Here is a 21,586-nt window from a genome sequence, read left to right as displayed (position 1 = left end):
TTGGCTTGTCATGTCAGACGTCTGACTCAGGATTATGTGTCACCCTTGAACTTCTTTATCTCCATTTCAACACAGATTTTTCGAATCCAGGTTTCCTAAACTGGTTTGTATGAGTGCAGTACATTATTTTTGGAGAAAAGAGTAAAACAAAATATATTGGAATATCAGGAAAATCTATTTTAAATTTTTTTCAGAATGGTTTTGTAGTATTACAATAATTGATACACCAGGCACATTGCTTTAAGCTGCAGTACCATAATAGAGAAAGCATAATTCATGCAAACACTTTGCAGATTAACGGAATGACATGATCCTAACTGCAGTAGAAATAGGAATGTGCAGAAATACCAGTGCTTTTTGTTGCACATAACAATTCGGAGGCTTTTCTCCACTGGCTGTGAAGGTGTGCCAGAGGCAGGTTTATTACCCTCAGCATGGAGCAAAGTCCTCCACACTGCACCAGCTGTTCTGCACTGACTTCAGCCTGTCCCTCTCTTCGTCCCCGGGGCATCCACACCAGGCATTACCCCCCTCTCGGCTCTGGACCATGAACATTTCAGGTTTTTACCCGGAGATCCCCCAGGCCTCAACCACACACCCTGTTGGAAACACTCAGGACCTGAGAATGCAGGAGGAACCTTCAAACTGTAAGTGTTTATATGCCAGAGACTGTCTGATGTGATTGACTGACCCATGTAACGTGGCTTTTCAGTGTGGAATATGAAGTAGCCTGTACTGTTTATTTCACTCTAATTGAATATGAATGGTTTTAATACTTTTTCCAAGTCAAATGTACTAATTTACTAACTCAAAAAGCTAAGATTTTATTTATAATATACTTAATAAAAACCAAATCAAGTGATTATATTATAATATCTTATCTGTATTACTTAACATTGTAATGTCCCATTTCCCCATAATAACATTCTAAACTCATTAATTAATGCCAAATTATACAAGATTAATAAATAATTAAGATTAATAAATAATTAAAAATCAAATTGACTACACTTTATAGGGGAAAATTTAAAACAAAGAAAATATATTATATATTTTATGCATTGTTCATGTTTATTAACTGAGCTAATAATGCAGTAATAAAAATCTATTTTAATTTTGCACATGTATCAATTTGAACAGAATATGATAAAGTTTTTACATAAGAACTCTGATTTGTATATACTGCATATTCTTTCTATGTATTTTTTTATATGATTGTGATACTGATATTTGAACCAGGGTCTATAACTTTTTGTTGTATGGCATGTTTCAACTTTAAGGATTTAATTCAAAACCGCATTCAATATTTAAATGTTAGTAGTTTAATATTAGATCATTTAGTGATGCTTTTCTCAGGGTTTTTTTTTAGGGGGGCCTTCATAATAGAAGCTCATGGTTGGTGCCCCCTCCAATGGCAAAAAAAAAATAATTGGATAAATACATTAATAAATAAATTACATGCAATGGTGTCCCATTTTTTGCCAAATCTTTACCCTTTTTGCAACTCTGGCTTTTATGCTGCAATAACTGAAAAAACAAAGTGTTTCGTCACGCCTTTTTCAATTAGAATTGCAGACACAGACGACTGGCAGGGACAGAGACCACTCCTCATTTACTAAGACTAACAAACAGGCCACATATTCACTAGGATTTACAGAAACTAGAGTTCATCACTGGATCTAAAAGAAACTAAAGTCATGCGATTTTTATCAGGACTGACAGGCACAGAAACCATACCTGAATTATCGCCATTTACAAATTACAAAATTAAGTATATTATTTTATCTGTGTATCATATTTAACACTGCTGAATGATTGGGCAACTACTGCAGAAGTGATAAGGGAGACTTCTAGAAAGGTACTTGGCATGACATCTGGAAAAAGAAAGGAAGACAAGGAAGGTGGTGGAATGAGGAAGTGCAGGAGAGTATAAGGAGAAAGAGGGACTGCATCAATGATCGGCTCTGAGCCCTTTCCTGTTTGCAGTGGTGATGGACAGGTTGACAGATGAGGTCAAACAGGAGTCTCCATGGACTATGATGTTTGCAGATGATATTGTTATTTCTGGTGAGAGTAGTGAGCAGGTTGAGAAAACCCTGGAGAGGTGGAGGTACGCGCTGGAGAGAAGGGGAATGAAAGTTGGTAGGAGTACGTGTGTGAATGAGAGGGAGGGCAGTGGAGGGGTGCGGTTGCAGGGTAAAGCAGTGGAGAAGGTGGATGAGTTCAGGTACCTGGGGTCAACAGTGCAAAGTAATGGAGAGTGTGTTAGAGAAGTGAAGAAAAGAGTGCAGGCAGGGTGGAGTGGGTGGAGAAGAGTGATAGCAGGAGTGATTTGTGATAGAAGAGTATCTGTGAGAGTGAAAGGAAAGTTTATAGGACTGTGGTGAGACCTGAGATGTTGTATGGTTTAGAGACAGTGGCATTGAGTAAAAGACAGGAGGTGGAGCTGGAGGTAGCAGAGCTGAAGATTTTAAGGTGTTTGTTGGGAGTGACGACGATGGAAAGGATTAAGATGTAGGACGTTTTGGAGACAAGGTGAGGGAGGCGAGATTGAGATGGTTTGGACATGTGCAGAGGAGAGACATGGGGTATATCAGTAGGAGAATGCTGAGGATGGAGCCACCAGGAAGGCGGAAAATAGAAAGGCCAAGGAGGAGGTTCATGGATTGGGTGAGGGAAGACATGCAGGTAGTTGGATTGAAAGAGGCAGATGTAGAGGACAGGGGGGTATGGAGACGGATGATCCGCTGTGATGACCCCTAACGGGAGCAGCTGAAAGAAGAAGAAGATCATGTATTTCTTACTGCTTTAATGAACACATCTTGGCATGTATAATGTATTATCTTAGCGCATTAATCTGAACATGATTAAAACTATTTCAGTTAATTTTTTACCCTTCCTGTGTTGAATCACAGCTGGGGAGTTAAAATCAGACCCTGATATTCATGCAAAGCCAGAGGAGGCCTGTCCTGTGTGTGGAGACCGAGTGTCTGGATATCACTATGGACTCCTGACCTGCGAGAGCTGCAAGGCAAGGCAATATATATTTGCATATAGAAACATGAGTTTTGGCCTACAGTCAAAATACCTCATTTGTTAAACCAGTTATCATTGAACAGAGTTAAACAGAGACAAACTGTTCCTGCCTGTTTTTGTTCTAAAGGTTTCTTTCTTTTGACTTTCTGATATGCAAGTCCTCTTTAATTTGACAGTACTCTTTCTTTCTCTCTCTCTCTCTCTCTCTCTCTCTCTCTCTCTCTCTGTCTCTGTTTTCAGGGCTTCTTCAAGCGCTCTGTGCAGAACAACAAGCATTATACCTGCGCAGAGAGGCAGAGTTGTCCCATGGACCCAGCGCAGAGGAAGAGATGCCCTTACTGCCGATTTCAAAAATGCCTGGCTGTGGGCATGAAGAGAGAGGGTAGGTTTCCTGTTTATGTGCTTACATTCACATGTACATATACACACACACTCACACACACAAATACACACAGTAACAGTTGAGTTTGCTTATAAGCCTTCAAGTAAATAGGTGCTCTCTTTTACGACCTTTAAACAGTCTTTTGAATGTTTTTTATTTTTATTTATTTATTTATTTATTTTTTGAGAACACTGATTTTGCTAAAGGTGCTGTTCAGAGTTTTTTAATATGGAGTATTTTAAAACATGCTGAAAGTGACACAAATAATTTTCATTCAATGGCATACTGAAACTTGTAGGTAGAATAATACAATCCCAATTCCAAAAAAGTTAGGACACTGTGTACAATGTAAATAAAAACAGTTCACAATAAAACAACAAAAAAACATCAAATGTTTAAACTGAAAATATATACAATTTTAAGTAAAAAAAAACAAGGTAATTTTTTTATTTGATGGACCATGTCTCAAAAAAGTTGAAATAGGACAATGTTTACCACTGTGTAGCATCACGTTTTCTGTCCTTATACATCTGGGAACTAAGAAAACCAGTTACTGAAGTTTTGTGAGAGGAATGTTTTCCCATATGTGTCTAATACAGGATTTTAGCTGCTCAACAGTTCTGGGTCTCCTTTGTTGTGTTTTACGTTTCATGATGTGCACAATGTTTTCAAATAATGAAAGGTCTAGACTCCTTGCAGGCTTGTTTAGTACGCAGAATCTTCTACTACGAAGTCATGCTGTTGTAATAGATGCAGTATGCAGTTAGCATTGTTTTGTTTAAATGTGCAAGGCCTTCTCTGAAAAAGATGTTGTCTAGACTCATTTGTTGAACTAAAACCTGTATATACTGTTCAGCATTGATGGAGTCTTTCCAAATGTGCAAGCTGCTCATTCCACAGGCACTAATGCACTCCAATACCATCAGAGATGTGACTTTTGGAACTGAGCACTGATAACAAGCCAGGAAGGTCCATCTTCTCTTTAGTTCAGAGGACGTGGTGTTCATGGTTTCCAAAAAGAAATTGAAATTAGAATTTGTATGACCACTGAAAAGTTTTCCAGATCACGATTAATTGTCATGCTGACCTGTTAACCTAATTAGTTGAAAAATGTTTCTCCAACTGTTTGATCATTTTAATTTCACTTGCCCGATCCAACTTTTTTGAGATGTGTTGCAGCCATCAAATTCAAAATGACCAAATTTTTTACAATTTTTACAAAAGTTTAAACATTTGATATGTTTTGTATGTGCTATTGTGAATAAAATATGGGTTTGTTAGATTTACAGATCATTGCATTCTGTTTTTATTTACATTTTACATTTACGTGTTCGTGTTTGAAATTGGGGTTGTATATTGCTCATATCTAATACAGCAGTATTCAATGTGGCCAAAATGCATTTTGGGTATTCGTGCACTACATGCAGTAGATTATTTGGACACTGTTGCAGTGCATTGTGAGATTTCCTGAGTGCCCTGGATACTGGTCCCTTGCTAAAGCCATGGGGCCTCATCCACCTTCACACACTTTGATGACATCTTTGAAGTAAGACCTTGATGGTTTTTACATTTATTGTCTACAAACACAATTTATTGCCCCTTCTTGGTCTGGGGAGTTATTAATTGTGTGCGTGCCACTGCAATCTGTAAAGAGGTAAAGCAAGAGGTGGGCCTTGTTCCCTGCCGGCTTGTTGTGTCACAGCCGTGAGTTTGGAGCTTGCCTTTGCCCTTAACATCAGACACGAAGATAAGGGTGCTAGTGAGAGTTGAATAATTCAGTGCTCCATTTATCTTTGAAGCTATAAAACAAGGGCCCATTTTGATGGCAGAGATAAAGAAATGCACTGAACAAAAAAGCTTTTAACATCTAGAGGATCGTTTAAAGATATGGTGAAGGATGTACAGTATCTCACAAAAGTGAGTACACCCCTCACATTTGACCAACTATTTTAATATATCTTCTAAAGGAAAAATAGTATAGAAATTAAAATATGTACTGCCATACACAATGCACATTGACTACTCTAAAATATAGAGTAGTCAATGTGCAGTTTGTATGGCAGTACAGATTGTACAAAGTGTCAACATTTTGTGTGAGCACCATTGCTATGTAGCACTGCCTTAATCCTCCTGAGCATGGAATTCACCAGAGCTGCCCAGGCTGTTGCTGGGATCCTCTTCCACTCCTCCATACATACATTAAGGAGCTGCTGGATTTTGGACACATGGCGCTTCTTCACCTTCCGCTTGAGGCCCAGAGGTTCTCAATAGGGTTCAAGTCTGGAGACATACTTGGCCACTCCATCACCTTTACCTTCACTTTCAGCAGGGCAGTTGTCATCTTGGCGATGTGTTTGGAGTCCTTATTATGTTGGAAAACTGCTGTTTGACCCAGTTTCTAATGGTAAGGCAACATGTTCTGCTTTAGAATGTCACAGTACATGTTGAAATCAATGTTTCCCTCAATGAACTGCAGCTCCCCAGGACCAGCAGCATTCATGCGGCCCCAGACCATGATGCCACTTCTGACCTCATTTTTCTTCCAAAAAAGCTAGAATAAATATCAAACGTGCCTGTCCAAGACTTCCCTCCTCCAGACCTCCTCCACTAACCCTGGATAGGTTACGAGGCCTTTCTCGGAGTGCCCTGGCCCACCTGGCTAAGGTGGGATTGGGGCATCAGGAGGGGGTAATGTCAGAGAACCACCAGCAGCCAGCCTCCCTCCAAGGCTCACACTCTCACTCAGCCTTTTCCTCCTACAAATCACCTACACCTGTCCTCCATTTACCCGTCCCCTTTATAAGGTCCCTATCTCCCTTCACTCACGTTCCGATCTACCAGTTACGACCATAGATCACCCAGACTTCCTACCTCTTGTGTTCCTAGTGCTTCCATGCTTCCATGCTCCTTGTAATACCATGCACCTAACTATGCTTCTATGGAAGCACTTAGTTAAGTGTACCATTTGCTCCAGTCTCTTCTCAAACTCTCGTGTGTTTTGAGACAATAAAAGACATTCTGTTTTACTCCCCGTTTCTGACGCCTGGTCTATCTGAGACACTGAGACTGAGCAGTCCATCAAATCACAGTCAGCTCTGAATAATAGTTTAAATTTTTAATCGAAAACTATTTACTTTTATGTTATTTGTCTGCTGAATACAAATGGAACTGTGTCATGATGCTGTAATTTTATTTGTTAACTGAAGATCCCTTTTTGAAACACTGTTTTACTACTTGGTCTTTTTTTTAACGACTTGTTTGATTTTTGTTTCATTCTGGAATGTTAAAAAGGCTGTTTTGTTGATCTTGATTAATACAGTGTACAGTGCAGTGTTAAGGTGTACAATACAATATGATTTTAGGAAATAAAACCACCAGTTTGATTTTCAGGTACACTTAACACCTCTGCTGCTTTCTAATGATGGATGATTGAGTAAATGAATCAACCAAGCAATAGATCTGGCTGGTTTCTTTAGGTTAAACTTTAGTGTCCATTTTTTGGATCTTAAGTTAACACCAGTTAGGATGAATCAATCAATTGCTCCTTTTTCAATAAATCAAAAGTCATGACACAAATTTAACAGAGGACATGGAGATAGCTGGAGAATAAGAAGGACTTGTCATTGTGATTCAGTTTTTAGTCAGCAGATGTCTCTGAAAATGACAAATGATTGTTTTAAATCATCCACAGCTGTGCGAGCAGACCGAATGAGGGGTGGCCGAAACAAATTCGGACCTCTTTATCGAAGGGACAGGCAACTGAAACAGCAAAGAGGAGTATTTCACCACACAAATACTAGTCCCTATAGGGTCAAAATGGAAGGACCACAAGCACCTCTACAGCCACATGAGTTCCACCTCCTGCCTGGATCTTTCACAGCTTCACTTGGCTCTGACCCCTTTCACCAATCGCACTCACTTCCCCTCAGCCTCAGCCACACAGATCTCATGGTCCTGGATTGCACATTAAGCAGAGACAGGGCATTGACCAATCCATCACTCCCCTGTGCTGGACTCTACCACACCAGTTTTCACGGTTTCCCTCAGGAGAAAAGAGATACGGCTTTTAGCTATGGCGCTTCTACTCTGCGCACCATTTCTACACCTGTGCTCACTCCCAGCTCCACCCACACCCCGGTAGCAACTCCTGTTTCAGCTCCAGCACTGTCTTCATCCCTGACCACAACCCAGACCCCTGACCCCACCTCAACCAACACAGGTTTCCTTAGTGAGCTGCTGCAGGGAGAGCCAGAGGAGTCAGAGGTGTGTTCACGAGTGGTGGCCAACCTAAAGAAAGAACAGGCCTGCCGAGGAAAACACGACCGCCTCAACACCTTTAGCATCATGTGCAAAATGGCTGACCAGACCCTGTTCGGACTGGTGGAGTGGGCACGCAACTGTGCTCTGTTTAAAGAACTCAAGGTATTACTTTTACTCTACTTCTCTCTCATCTTGTAAATATGTTTAAATGAGAAATTTGATATTAAGTAAAAGAAACATCGTTTTAGATCATAAAATGTAGGAATTCTCATCAATATTTTATGGTTTAATTTTATTTCATACAATTTTTTTTTCTTCAGCCTAAACACCTTTACAAACAGAAAGCTTAGAGCAAAACTTCTTCAGTACAATTCAAATAAAATAAAAAATGATTGCATATATTCCGAAATATGTTAAATTATTGTGCAGCTATGACAGTTTATATGATGCCGTTTTAGTGGCATGTTAAACAAATTAAATGATCTTAGATAATGACAAATATTTCGAGAATAAAGTCAAAACTACAAGAAGTAAGTCAAAGTATTTTGAGAATAAAGTTGTAGCAATATGAGATTAATGCGTTAGTATTTTCAGAAAAAAAAAATTGTGAGAAACATTTTCGTTGTTTTGCATAAAATGTATGTTGCGGGTTTGAAATCCTTCTTTATTTAACAATAAGAAAATCTTTTTTTTTTTTACTTTTGGCGCATCAGCACAGGGTTATAATTAGTAAACAGAAACTGCGGAGGTTACGTAGGTAATGTAATTTATTTTAGAAAAAAAAATCTGACAGACATTGAGGAAACCTGAACCTCTACACTACGAGTGTGTATAAAATGCTTTTTTCTGAAGTGCTGTTAAAATCTTGATTCTGATTGGTCAGAGTGTGTTCACGGTCATTTTTTTTTTTCAGTTATATTTATGTTCATGTTCGGAGCCGATCTTCTACAGCTGTAATTGTGAAAGTGTCAGTGATTTCTAAAAGTTTGGGAGAAAGTCATGTGATGTAGCTTTAATACATTAAAAAACATATGGCATATTATTGTGGTGAAAAAAAACCCAAAAATAACAAAAAAAAGTATTTCATTACTTAAATATCAATGTAATGATGATGTTTATAAAATGTTCATGTTTGTGTGTGTGTGTGTGTGTGTGTGTGTGTGTGTGTGTGTGTGTGTGTGTACATGCACACTGTTTTATTTCAAATGAAAATTGGCAGCATCTTACTCATTATTTGGCTTCATGTTATCACTTGATGTCCAAGTGGTAATTGTTGACTTTTATTTGATTTTGACTTCATATTTTTTTTTTCCTGGAATGTTTTTTAATGTCATTTTTCTTCAATTTTCTGGTTATATCCTGTTTTTTCCCCACATTTTTGAAATCTCTTTGCGGAAGTCTTTACTTGGTTATTGCCAGTGACTGCTCACTGAAAACTTTCATACAGAAAAGTTTCATACAAAGTCCACATCCTGAATATGGACTAAAGACATTAATGAGGATCATTCATTTAAATGACCTACATCATGTCAGCAACTTTTCAGCTTGCTATAAAGATAACTGCTGTTCTATTTCAGTGGTGTGTTTCAATGTTAAACTGTATTGGGGTCATTTATATTCTTCATTAGGGAAGGTCACTGATGTTGACACACACGTACCTGGTGTGTGATGTTTTGCAGGTGGAGGATCAGATGGTGCTGCTGCAGAGCTGCTGGAGTGAGCTGCTGGTTCTGGATCATTTGTGCCGCCAGGTGGCTTACGGAAGAGACGGTAGTATCTACCTGGTCACAGGGCAACAGGTCATTATACAATTACAATGTTAAGTAAAACAAATGCATTTTTTATTTGAGCCAAACATTCAGAATGATTTTAGATTTATGGATTGAATAATCGTACTGTAAATATCTTTGAAGCCTCTCAATGTGAATTCTGTGGTGTGTTGTGATCGTCCAAGTTTGATCAAATTCAGGTTTATGAGCTCAGATCTTTTCCGTTGTACTTAGGGTTTTTTTAAAAACAGATATTTCTTAACCACATTTTTTAACCACACTCTTCAAAATTTCTTAACCTGGATTTGTTCATTCATTCATTCATTCATTCATTCATTCATTCATTCTTTCTTTCTTTCTTTCTTATATACAGAATATTTACTATGACATTTTTTAACCTGATTTTCAGTTTATTAACCCTAATCTTTATTTTACTTATTTTTTACTGGTCTGTATCCCTATTTATTACCCACACTGTCTATACTGTCTCATATTGTCTGTATTGTCTTGTATAGTCTGTTTTTGTCTTGTTGTGTCTGTCTTGTCATGTATAGGTTTTTATTTATGTATGTACTTTTGAGAGTAACAAACAGCTGGAACCAAATTCCTTGTGTGTGTCAACACACTTGGCCAATAAACCTGATTCTGATTCTGATTCTGATTCTGATTATATACAGAATATTTACTATGACATTTTTTAACCTGATTTTCAGTTTATTAACCCTAATCTTTATTTTACTTATTTTTTTTAGGAAACAGAAAAAAATATAGTTTTTTTTGTTTTTTTATTTTATTTTATTAAGTGCAGAATTCCACAGAAATATATCCAGAAACAATGTTTCAATATCTTTATGTAATAAATATATTTTTCCTCTAAACATTACAAAGCGTTTTATGATCTGCTGGTAAAAAAAATTCAGAAAAGGAGAATTTCAGACATACTAATTTTAGAGAATTTAGACACCAGGGGTCTGTGTAAAACTGGACCTTTTCAGAAAATTGGACGTTTTGAACAGAAGGTTTATTACACAAACTTGTTTATATTTAAATTGTGACCTAAAATTAGTGATTCTCAATTTAAATATATTAGATATTAAAGAATTTATAGAATATCTGAATATGAAATTTAAAAATTAGTAATAATAATTATTAATATTATTAATTACTGTTCAGCATCTTCTGAAAAGTTTTAACATCACCTGATATCCACATATTCAACAAGCTTCACTATAATAATATAAATGATTATTAATATTGACATTTATTAAAAACCATTTATAACTATTTATTTATTTATCATTTTAAAAACATCTCTCTCATCTTCAACAATCAGAAGATTCCCATTGTAGTAAGTTGAGACACAAGGTGTTGAAATTTGGACACTAACCCACCTTATGTGTGTGGATTTTTTTCCCTGTGCAGATTGAGGTGTCCACTGTGCTCTCGCAGGCAGGGGTGATGCTGAGCAGTCTGGTGTCTAGAGCCCAGGACTTAGTGTCAAAGCTCAGGGCTCTTTATCTGGACAGACAGGAGTTTGTGTGTCTCAAGTATCTGGTGCTCTTCAACGCAGGTATGTTAAAACCTAAAATCTCAAACACCTGAATCTTTTTGAGGAACTTAAAGAGCTTTAGATTGGAATAGAAAAGTAGATATTTCAACTAATCAGAGCTTTAGTTATGACGAATAATCAATATTTGCTCACCTGAACAATTCAAAAAGTCAATATTGCAATTACAGAGGAGATGAATATAGCAGTAGAGTTACTTTTTGGCATTTTATGTTGCTTCATGAAAGCAACCTAAAGGAACGGGTGATGTATTTGGTTCACCAGATACTGAAATGATTCACCCTGCTGGGCCATGCTATGATGATATAGTTGTGTTATAGCTAAGCACAATTCATTCTGCTGATCATTCAGTGAAACTATGAGTTAAGAAATAAAAGTCTTTATGTGGTTCCTTCATGTAAAAATCCTGGATAGTTACATTTGTGTTACAGATGTGAAGTCAGTGCAGGACCGCAGGCAGGTGGAGCGCACTCAGGAGCGAGTGAACCGGGCTCTGATGGATCACACTCTCCACACACACCCAGGCCAGTCGGATAAATTCGGCCAACTCCTGCTCCGGCTGCCTGAAGTGCGCAGCATCAGTCTACAGGTGGAGGAGTACCTTTACCAGCGCCACCTGCTGGGGGACCTGCCCTGTAACTCCCTCCTGACTGAGATGCTGCACGCCAAACACACCTGACACAAGCAGGGCTATTTTGCACTTTAATCCCCAGCTGTGGTTGTGTGTGTGACTATCTGCACAGTCATCAGTGTTCCAGAGCTTTACTGTCTTTAATATCAAAAACTGTGTCTGGAACAAATTAAAACACACACACACTAACTTTGACATTATTGTTAAACACTCCTGCAGTCAAAATAAAGCCCTAAAACCATCGTAATTTTTTTGTATTTTATGTTCACAAATGCATGCAAAATAAAAATATGTGTATAAAACTGATAAGACAGGATTCTATGAAGTGAAAAGATGTAAATGTTTGTGTGCGTGTGTGTACACTGTGATGTTATAGGATAATAATCCACAATGGGTTGGTATGTATCTGGTGTTAAGCTATTGTTCGAACCACAATGTTGATTTTCACCTCTTACAGCAGCACAACTGGAAGTGTTTCATCCTTAATACGTCATAGCGCTTTTATTTTAATTATAGAACACATTTTTATCCGATGCTACCGGAGAAAAAACAGAAACGCCTCTGTTTTGAAGACTTTCCTGAAAACTTACTGAATTACAAATCCATGAACCTGGAGAATTTTGCACAGTATCTGTGCATAAGACTTCACCATTTCAATATGAATCAATATACAGTGGCCAGTTAGTATCAATAATTCAATAGCACTATAGAAAACTATAGAATCATAGGGTATATTATAGTATATTACAGTAGGGTCTAGTACAGTACAGTAGGGTTTAGTGTGGTCTAGTATAGTACAGTAGAGTATAGTGTGGTCTAGTATAGTACAGTAGGGTTTAGTGGGGTATAGTATAGTACAGTAGGGTTAAGTGTGGTACAGTATAGTACAGTAGGGTTAAGTGTGGTACAGTATAGTACAGTAGGGTTTAGTGTGGTATGGTATAGTAGGGTATAGTGTGGTATAGTATAGTACAGTAGGGTATAGTGGTATAGTATAGTATAGTATAGTATAGTATAGTATAGTAGGGTTTAGTGGGGTATAGTATAGTACAGTAGGGTTAAGTGTGGTACAGTATAGTACAGTAGGGTTTAGTGTGGTATAGTATTACAGTAGGGTTTAGAGTGGTATAGTAGGGTATAGTGTGGTATAGTATAGTACAGTAGAGTATAGTGTGGTATAGTATAGTATAGTATAGTAGGGTTTAGTGGGGTATAGTATAGTACAGTAGGGTTAAGTGTGGTACAGTATAGTACAGTAGGGTTTAGTGTGGTATAGTATTACAGTAGGGTTTAGAGTGGTATAGTGTGGTATAGTAGAGTACAGTATAGTATAGTATAGTAGTATAGTATAGTAGGGTTTAGTGGGGTATAGTATAGTACAGTAGGGTTAAGTGTGGTACAGTATAGTACAGTAGGGTTTAGTGTGGTATAGTATTACAGTAGGGTTTAGAGTGGTATAGTGTGGTATAGTAGAGTACAGTATAGTACAGTATAGTACAGTATAGTATAGTATAGTATAGTATAGTAGGGTTTAGTGTGGTATAGTATAGTATAGTACAGTAGGGTTTAGTGTGGTATAGTATAGTACAGTAGAGTATAGTGGGGTATAGTATAGTAGGGTAGTGTGGTATAGTATAGTACAGTAGGGTTTAGTGTGGTATAGTACAGTAGGGTATAGTGTGGTATAGTACAGTAGGGTATAGTGTGGTATAGTACAGTAGGGTATAGTGTGGTATAGTATAGTACAGTAGGGGTTAGTGTGGTATAGTTCAGTAGGGTATAGTGTGGTATAGTTCAGTAGGGTATAGTGTGGTATAGTACAGTACAGTAGAGTATAGTGTGGTATAGTATAGTAGGGTTTGGTGTGGTATGGTATAGTATAGTACAGTAGTGTTTAGTGTGGTATAGTATAGTACAGTAGGGTATAGTGTGGCATAGTATAGTACAGTAGAGTATATTACAGTAGGGAATAGTGTGGTATAGTATAGTATATTACAGTAGGGTATAGTGTGGTCTAGTATAGTACAGTAGGGTTTAGTGTGGTATAGTATAGTACAGTGGGGTTAGTGTGGTATAGTATAGTACAGTGGGGTTAGTGTGGTACAGTATAGTATAGTACAGTAGGGTATAGTGTGGTATAGTATAGTATAGTACAGTAGGGTTTAGTGTGGTATAGTATAGTAGGGTTTAGTGTGGTCTAGTATAGTACAGTATGGTTTAGTGTGTTATAGTATAGTACAGTACTGTTTAGTGTGGTATGGAATAGTACAGTAGGGTTGTGTGGTATAGTATAGTACAGTAGGGTTTAGTGTGGTATGGAATAGTACAGTAGGGTAGTGTGGTATAGTATAGTACAGTAGGGTTGAGTGTGGTATAGTATAGTACAGTAGGGTTTAGTGCGGTATAGTATAGTAGGGTAGTGTGGTATAGTACAGTACAGTAGGGTTTAGTGTGGTATAGTATAGTACAGTAGGGTTTAGTGTGGTATAGTATAGTACAGTAGGGTTTAGTGTGGTATAGTACAGTACAGAAGGGTATAGTATAGTACAGTAGGGTAGTGTGGTATAGTACAGTACAGAAGGGTATAGTATAGTACAGTAGGGTTTAGTGTGGTATAGTATAGTACAGTAGGGTTTAGTGTGGTATAGTATAGTACAGTACTGTTTAGTGTGGTATGGTATAGTACAGTAGGGTAGTGTGGTATAGTACAGTAGGGCAGTGTGGTATAGTATAGTACAGTAGAGTATATTACAGTAGGGTATAGTGTGGCATAGTATAGTACAGTGGGGTTAGTGTGGTATAGTATAGTATAGTACAGTAGGGTTTAGTGTGGTATAGTATAGTACAGTACTGTTTAGTGTGGTATGGTATAGTACAGTAGGATAGTGTGGTATGGTATAGTACAGTAGGGTAGTGTGGTATAGTATATTACAGTATAGTTTACATTTACATTTGTGGCATTTTGGAGGTGCTCGTGTCCAGTGTGATGTACAAAAGTGTAAACAAATCACACTGGTACACTAGTTCACAACTAAAGATAAATCAGCCTACAACTTAGTTTTTTATTTTTATTTTATAACTATATAAAACAAAGAAAACTTTTAGTACTTTAAATACTAGTAAGGTCTTCACCCGTTGCATGAAGATAGCAGGGACTCCGCTGTATGGACATCTAGGGGAAGTTCATTCCACCACCTCGGTGCTAAAACAGAGAAGAACCTTGAAGTATACTTACCTCCGACCCAGAGAGAAGGTGGTACCAGTCGAGCAGTGCTGGAGCATCTCAGACAGCGTGGTGTAGTGTGAGAGTTGATTAGGTCTCTGAGGAAATCAGAGTGTTTTGAATGTGTTTTGAGTGTTTGAATCGGATACATGCAGCTAATGGAACCGTGGGGTGGTGTGGGAGAACTTAGGCAGGTTGAACACAAGTCGTGTAGCTGCGTTTTGGATCATTTGCAGTGGATGAATAGTGTTTAAGGTCAACCTACCAGCAGAGAGTTGCAGTAGTCCAGTCTCGAAATGACAAACTACTGAACAAGCACCTGGGCAGCCTGTGTGGACAGAAATGGTTGAATCTTTCGGATGTTGTAGAGAAGAAATTGACAAGAAGGAGCCACAATAGCAATATGTGAGGAGAAGGATAGTAATTGTTAATGGTCACCTCAAGGTTGCGAGCTGTGGCTGAAGAGTAGAGCAGAGAGTTATTCAGAGAATACCTATAGTATAGTATACTAGATAATAGTATAGTATAGTTGGATAGAGTATGTTTAGTATGGTATATTATATTTGGATAACGTATAGTACGTATATTACAGTAGGGTATATTACAGTATATTTATATTTATGACTATTCAGCACTTTAAATCCTTGTTATAAAGTGCCCTTTTTCAATGCATGAAAAAAATGAAAGTTCAATAAAAGAATGATGCTTGTTCAACATTTTTTGAATGACCAGAAGACCCACAGACACTGAATGAAGCGAGTGATGATAAACATGATGATTTTAAAAATGATTTTATTTATCAGATCCGATTGCTTTAGCTGACGGATCCATAACAATGAACAATCAGGGCAAGACAGAATGATCATGATGACGAAGACAGTGACATAAACAAAAGAAAATGGCCAACAAGCCTTTAAAGTATGAAATAATCGTGATTCACTGCTTAACCGCAACATAAATAATAAAATCTCAAACGAAAAAAATAGTAAAGAAAATATTTCCAGCTAGTCCCTTCCTAATAAATAAACCTTTTCCAAAATGACATTTTACAAGACAATTGCACTGGATCCAGTTTTATCACTGTAATATCTCACGCTCTCTCACACACACACACACACACACACACACACACACACACACACACACACACACACACACACACACACACACACCAGCCATTCACTTCACTTCACTTATTCAACACCTTCACAATGTTGCTTTGTACAAAAATATTCACATCTTAACTCCGGATCTGCGAATGGCCGGCAAGGCAGTGGACTTGTTCTAGTGCTTAGATCAGATTTCCAAGTGAAAACAGACACATCCTCTGGCTTGAAGGAAAGTGGGCCATGCTCACCACGCCCGAAATGAAGAAGACTAGCATACACTTATTTGACACTGTTCTCCAAATTCTAATTTTGAGACACCAGCATCAATCTGACAACTATAATCATTTTTTCTGCCCTTACGTTCGCTCACGGAGACGCCGTTTTCGACCTTTAAATAGGAGAAATTATATTTCAGCACACTTCAATCTTTATTTTTTTGCATCCACCCCGTTAGAGCTCATCACTTGTTCTCTCATGCGCACACACACACACACACACACACACACACACACACACACACACACACACACACCTACTAACGTTGAAGCCACATGGCAGCTTATTCATATCTTACAAATGTTCTTATATCCATATACAAATCATTGTCGAAAATGAAAAAAAAAAATCATTAACAGCATTCTTAATATACACGATCACTGATCATCCTGCGTTTTTTTTTTTTTATTATTATTATTACAGCAACGTAGAGTAGAAATACCTTATCATAAATGTAAAAGCACATCTCGTGTTGTTTTCTTTGTCCATTTCTTTAAGAAACCGAAGTGGAAATGAAGCTCACCTGAGGCCCGTGTGGTCTACTCAGATATACAGACATCTAGCAAACGAAGTGAAGAAAAAAAAAGAAGAAAAGAATAACATATCCAGACTTCTATTTTAAGTAAGAGTAAAGGTTAGGTGGAGGAAAGAGTGTGAGAGCGAGAGGCACGTACTTCACATTTCAGACATTTAGCAAGAGGCACAGAAGCATAACCAAGTACCCTAAATCGTGGAAGATTCCTAATTCCCAGTCCCGTATGACAAAAGATAAAATAAGAAGCCCTTGGCTGGCTTGTGCCCTACATTCATAGTCTAGTGTTAGGTCTGTTTTGCAGTTGGAGCAAAAAAAAATCATAATAAATGAGCGAAAGAGAAAGGTATATAAAAGAGGAGACAGAGACTATGCTCTGGTTTTAATTCTGGATTATGGTCGGAGCTTCATCAATCAGTGGTGATCTGAGATGATAGGATAAGGTCAGGGAATGGAATAGAAGATGGTCACTTTATCTACAAAATGAAAAGTACACATATACAAGGGATTCATACAATCGATTCCAGCTGGCCAGCTGTTGAAGTTGTGATGGCTTGGAAGGGGAAAGAAAAAATGGCAATCTTCCTTCTTTGATTTTGAAATCTGGAGCCAAGTGCACTCACAGACGTTCTGCATGGGTCACCAACAGGTCTCTGAGGATTGGGTGCTCTTTTCTGCCACACCGTTTTGACTCTTCCACCCTCTTGGAGCTCAGGCGATGATACTTTTTGCTGCTAGAGGAGAGGGGAAAAAAGTTTCGGGAAACCTTAGAAACTCCGTCAGCTTCACTTTGGTGTTCCAAGCTTTTTGGGAGTCCCGGGCCGCTTGGTCTGCCACAGTTGGTTGGGGATGGTGAACGCGTCTACGCTCATAGACATGGTTTTGGACGGGATGACCGAGAACTGCTTGCGGTCCGAACTGTATTTGTAGATCGACTCGACCACGGAGAGGCTGATGACCCGTGGGCCGATGCCAGTCAAACGCACCATTTCCTCGGTCTCAGGGTTCATGGTGTAAACCGCCCGGAACTGGCAGCTAGAATCCCGAAAGAGGATGAGGAAGTGGTTGGCGGTGCTTTTCTCCATTTCCTAAGGGAAAGACGTGAAAATGTAAGTACGCAGTGGCAGGAAAATGACTCGGCATGATAGGGAAATGACTGTGAGGTCTCTCACCTCGATGATTTTGTTTTTCTGCGGTTCATTGACCTTGCCTGCCAAACAGCAGCGTGAGATGGCATTGTGGATGATGAACTTGTTGGATTTGAAACTTGGCTCTTTATACAGTTTGGGTCCTAAAGGACAAAAAAAAGACGGTATCAATGGTTTGGAACATTGATTACAACCCAAACTCTGGAAAACGTATTATCCTGTCATACTGTACCAGTGTACTCAGGAATGGAAGCTGGGGAGGAAAGGGTGGATGCATTTTCCCAGTCCTTATCACCATTCTGTGTGGGCACACGGCCTGGAGACATCATTCTTGACGGAGAGTGAGAGCGGCTGCAAAACAGGAAGTGACATTCAGACTGAGTAACTATACTGGGTATTGTATAATCTGTTATCTAAAGTCAGGTCCAAGGCCAAGGTATAGACAATTTAAATCCTGATAGGATATACCTTGGGGATTTCCTGATTGTAAGTGTCCCACTATCGTTGGCCATGGAGGACAGGTTCATAGTGGAGTGAGAATACACTTTATTCAGTCTAGAACCTACAGGAAAGCATTCACAAAAAGATCAGGAACTTCACAGGTTTGAATGAACGAGAATAAAGCTGATTAGACAATAAGACGTACCCAGCACCCCTTTAGCTGGGCTGCGGGAGAGGTCTGAATCATCTCGGAACACCGTTTTGGGCCGTTGTTTCTTAACCCCTCGGACAGTGGTGGGCTTCTGGCGCAGCACCTTGTCCAGGTCCTCCATGATCTTGAGCTGATGGCGTCGTTCGTACTCTTTCCGAGTAAAGTCTCCTCGTCTGTGGAGAGATCCTTCAGGAGGAGGCGTTTGAGCAGCAGGAGGTGTGTGAGCAGCAGGAGGAGTGCGAGCTGGCGGAGGCGTGCAGGGAGTCCGGGGACGATCCAGCTCATCCACTGAATTGCGTCTGCTGTGGAATAGTCACATGGTGACTAACAGCTACTATAGCATGGCTACAACTCTGTGGTTTTACACCTGCTAAACTATAAAGGTATTATTTCCTTGCTGTAGCTGATCGCCATAACAATTAAAAAAATTTTTTTATTTTTTTAATCATCACCAAATCTACAAAATTGTTGCAGTGTAATTATTTACAAGTTGTTTTCTGGCTCCTTTAATATTTACTGGCCCGAAATGAGCACTTTCCCAGAAAAAAACCGAGGTCCCCAAGTCAATATACAAACTAGAGCAGGCTGGAATTTCAGAGCAATTGCAATTCACCCCATGAACAGCAGAGGACTCTAAAATTACAACCTGCTACATTAAACAGGCCTCCACAAAATGAGAAATAATCCTTATTCTTATCTTTTTTTACATTTTTGGTCCATCCAGGACTTGCTGGTATCTAAACACATTTTTCTATTTTAAATATATCCAGCATTACACCGGCATTATATAAATATAGTATCGTAAATTCTCACCTAGCCTCCCTTTCTCGTTCCTGCTCCTGCTTCTTCCTCTTCATTTCCTCTGCTCTCTTTTGCTGCTTTTCCAGCAGTGCAGCTCTCCTCTGAGCCATCTCGTCTTCTGCTCGAGCTTCATCTTCCTGCCAAGGTTTCAGAAATGTTACAAACACGCTGTGTTTACATATACAAGCAAAAACGCACCTGCACCACCGCACTGACCTTGAAGAAAAAACCGACACCATGCTTTAACTCCGGCTCTGTGTGGTCGCTCGTGGAGTCGGAGATGGCACCCTGTTCAGCATCCTCTCCGTCCAGGCCTCTTAGAGATGACAGAGGGATCTCTATCAGACTGCTAGGTTTTCGGGTGAAGGCTGAAGCAGGGATGTCGCTTTCAAAGGAACACTCTGACGGAGCACCTGAGCTGCTGCCTCCTTGCTGGTCTTTTCTGCTCGGAAAATGGTTGGTGCCTCCATCTAATTCCAGGCTGAAGACGGATTGATCATCACTTGGGTCCTCACTAAGGGGCCGAGAAGGAGGACGTGAGTCGCTTTGGGGGACTGGGGAGCCAATGCTGAAGGATAATGACGCCTGGTCTCTGCATTGCCAAGGAGATACTTTCCGTCGATGAGGCATATTGTCTACATTGTGTGGGGCAGTAATGACCCGGGTGATTGCGGGCGTCTTTGGCTCGGCGGACCTTGAGTGGTGCTGATTTTTGGGGCTTTTTGGAGGTGCGGACTGTGCCCTGCGGTGGGAGCCGGGTGATTTCGGGGGGATTGTTTGAGCGCTGATTCTGCGAGATGGAGACGGTGAGGAGAAGGCGGAGTTGGATGTCAAATCACGGGTCGACTCCCTGGACAGGCGTGGAGGTACTGCACCGGTGGAGTTCTTTGTGCTGGGCGGGATGACCCATGATTGGTTGGTAGCAGGGATTTTCTTCTTGAGCAGCTGATTCTGCTGATCAGATAAACGCTGCATATCACTCTGCAGGGAGCTCAGAGCTGCATTCAGTTTTGATACTGCGTTGTTATAATCGCCCAGTGGAACACCGGACTTCTCACCCAACGATCCTGCAACTGTTTTGTCTTTGGAGGACTGCTGTACCTTCCTGTCATCTGGAGGGATCTCCTTGTCCTGCTTCACCTCGCCTCCATCTTCATTCTCTATACGTGCTAGTCTCTCGTCCAAAGACATGCGTCGTAGGTCTTCTGCTGTTGAGGATGCACCGACAACCTCTTTACCTTCTTCCTTGTCATCACCGTCTTGTTCTTTCTTTAGCTGTAGGAAGGCGCTCTTGCCCAGCCTTTGTCTGTGTTTGGAAAAAATGGCTTCGATACGCCTCTTCTGAGCTTCAATGGCCTTGCGCTTTTCTTCCAGCCTTGCCCCAAGCTCCGACATTTCATTGGTGAGTGCTGGGCTTTTGCTGGGGCTCTCCTGTGTCTTTTTTGCTGCCCAAGTGGTCGTCTGTGGTTCCTCGTTGGGAATCGGCTGCTCCTGTGCCAATTTCTTTTTACGCTCAGCAAAGCTGGTCATCTTAACACCACTGTCGGGGGTCTCTTGCCCGGAGAGATTAGCCACCCGAGCACCTGCTGCAGGAGTGGCAGGTGTGGATTGAGTTTTTGGAAAATCCTCAGAGGCATCAGAGTCCACACTACCATCTCTTAATACAGAGTCATCATCCCTTGAGCCATCAGAAGTGCGTCTGGTGCGGCTGGCATTTCCCGTCGACCTGTACTGCATTCCTGCGCTGGAAGGGGCGGAGCCACCGAGGACAGCAGGGCTACCATTATGTCTACGACTAGCCGGGTCATCTGGTGAGTGCAAATAAAAGCCGTCAGGTGCTCCATCAGGATGTAAACGTGGCTCCATTTTGCCCTCACAGTGAATGATCTGCAAGGCTTCCTCAATGGTGGGTAATTCAGCTGCGTCGCCCTCGTTGAGGCCGTTCTCTTCAGCTAAGAGGGGCACCGCAGGACTCCGGGAGGCCCATGAGGCACGTCCTGGAGATCTGCTGATGTCCTCTGGAGGGGTGTAACGTTTGTTAGGCTGTCCTGCAGGATTCAGGTTATCCGAGCTGACTGAGCGCATGATGACAGGGTTTCCCATCACAATGTCCACATCACTGTCCAGACCAAAGGGGATACTGAAGGACACAGCAGATGATAGAGGACGACTAGGAAAACATATGGACATTTTTTCATCA

General features: G+C 40.0%; 2 protein-coding genes across 6 annotated transcripts in view; one reads left to right on the top strand and one right to left on the bottom strand.

Annotated features, from left to right (window-relative positions):
• Positions 1 to 466: 466 nt before the first annotated feature.
• On the top strand, positions 467 to 11,892 carry nr5a5 (nuclear receptor subfamily 5, group A, member 5). Of its 2 annotated transcripts, none has more exons than XM_046834315.1 (7): positions 467 to 647; positions 2,916 to 3,031; positions 3,277 to 3,418; positions 7,110 to 7,840; positions 9,358 to 9,477; positions 10,870 to 11,017; positions 11,446 to 11,892. In XM_046834315.1, the coding sequence occupies exons 1-7, from the start codon at positions 548 to 550 to the stop codon at positions 11,691 to 11,693; spliced, it is 1,605 nt and encodes a 534-aa protein (XP_046690271.1). In that variant the 5' UTR covers positions 467 to 547; the 3' UTR covers positions 11,694 to 11,892. The 2 variants fall into 2 exon arrangements, with proteins under 2 accessions (XP_046690271.1, XP_046690272.1); XM_046834316.1 differs by having other exon boundaries at positions 11,429 to 11,552.
• Positions 11,893 to 15,643: 3,751 nt separating this feature from the next.
• camsap3 (calmodulin regulated spectrin-associated protein family, member 3) overlaps positions 15,644 to 21,586 on the bottom strand; it is a 45,182-nt gene continuing 39,239 nt past the window's right edge. For 2 of the 4 annotated variants that reach the window (XM_046834737.1, XM_046834740.1), the window contains 7 exons: positions 19,603 to 21,556; positions 19,399 to 19,523; positions 18,580 to 18,887; positions 18,402 to 18,495; positions 18,166 to 18,284; positions 17,958 to 18,076; positions 15,644 to 17,873 (listed from right to left, as the gene is read on the bottom strand). In XM_046834737.1, coding sequence (XP_046690693.1) covers positions 17,571 to 17,873; positions 17,958 to 18,076; positions 18,166 to 18,284; positions 18,402 to 18,495; positions 18,580 to 18,887; positions 19,399 to 19,523; positions 19,603 to 21,556 — 3,022 coding nt within the window. In that variant the 3' untranslated portion in view covers positions 15,644 to 17,570. The remainder of the gene's footprint in view (positions 17,874 to 17,957; positions 18,077 to 18,165; positions 18,285 to 18,401; positions 18,496 to 18,579; positions 18,888 to 19,398; positions 19,524 to 19,602; positions 21,557 to 21,586) is intronic. The other 2 variants (XM_046834738.1, XM_046834739.1) reach the window with 2 other exon arrangements.

Source organism: Silurus meridionalis, chromosome 22 (genome assembly GCF_014805685.1).
Source record: "Silurus meridionalis isolate SWU-2019-XX chromosome 22, ASM1480568v1, whole genome shotgun sequence".
Classification (NCBI taxonomy): Eukaryota; Metazoa; Chordata; class Actinopteri; order Siluriformes; family Siluridae; genus Silurus; species Silurus meridionalis.
The sequence above is the reverse complement of the archived record's forward strand: the minus strand, read 5'-3'. Positions and strand labels throughout refer to the sequence as shown.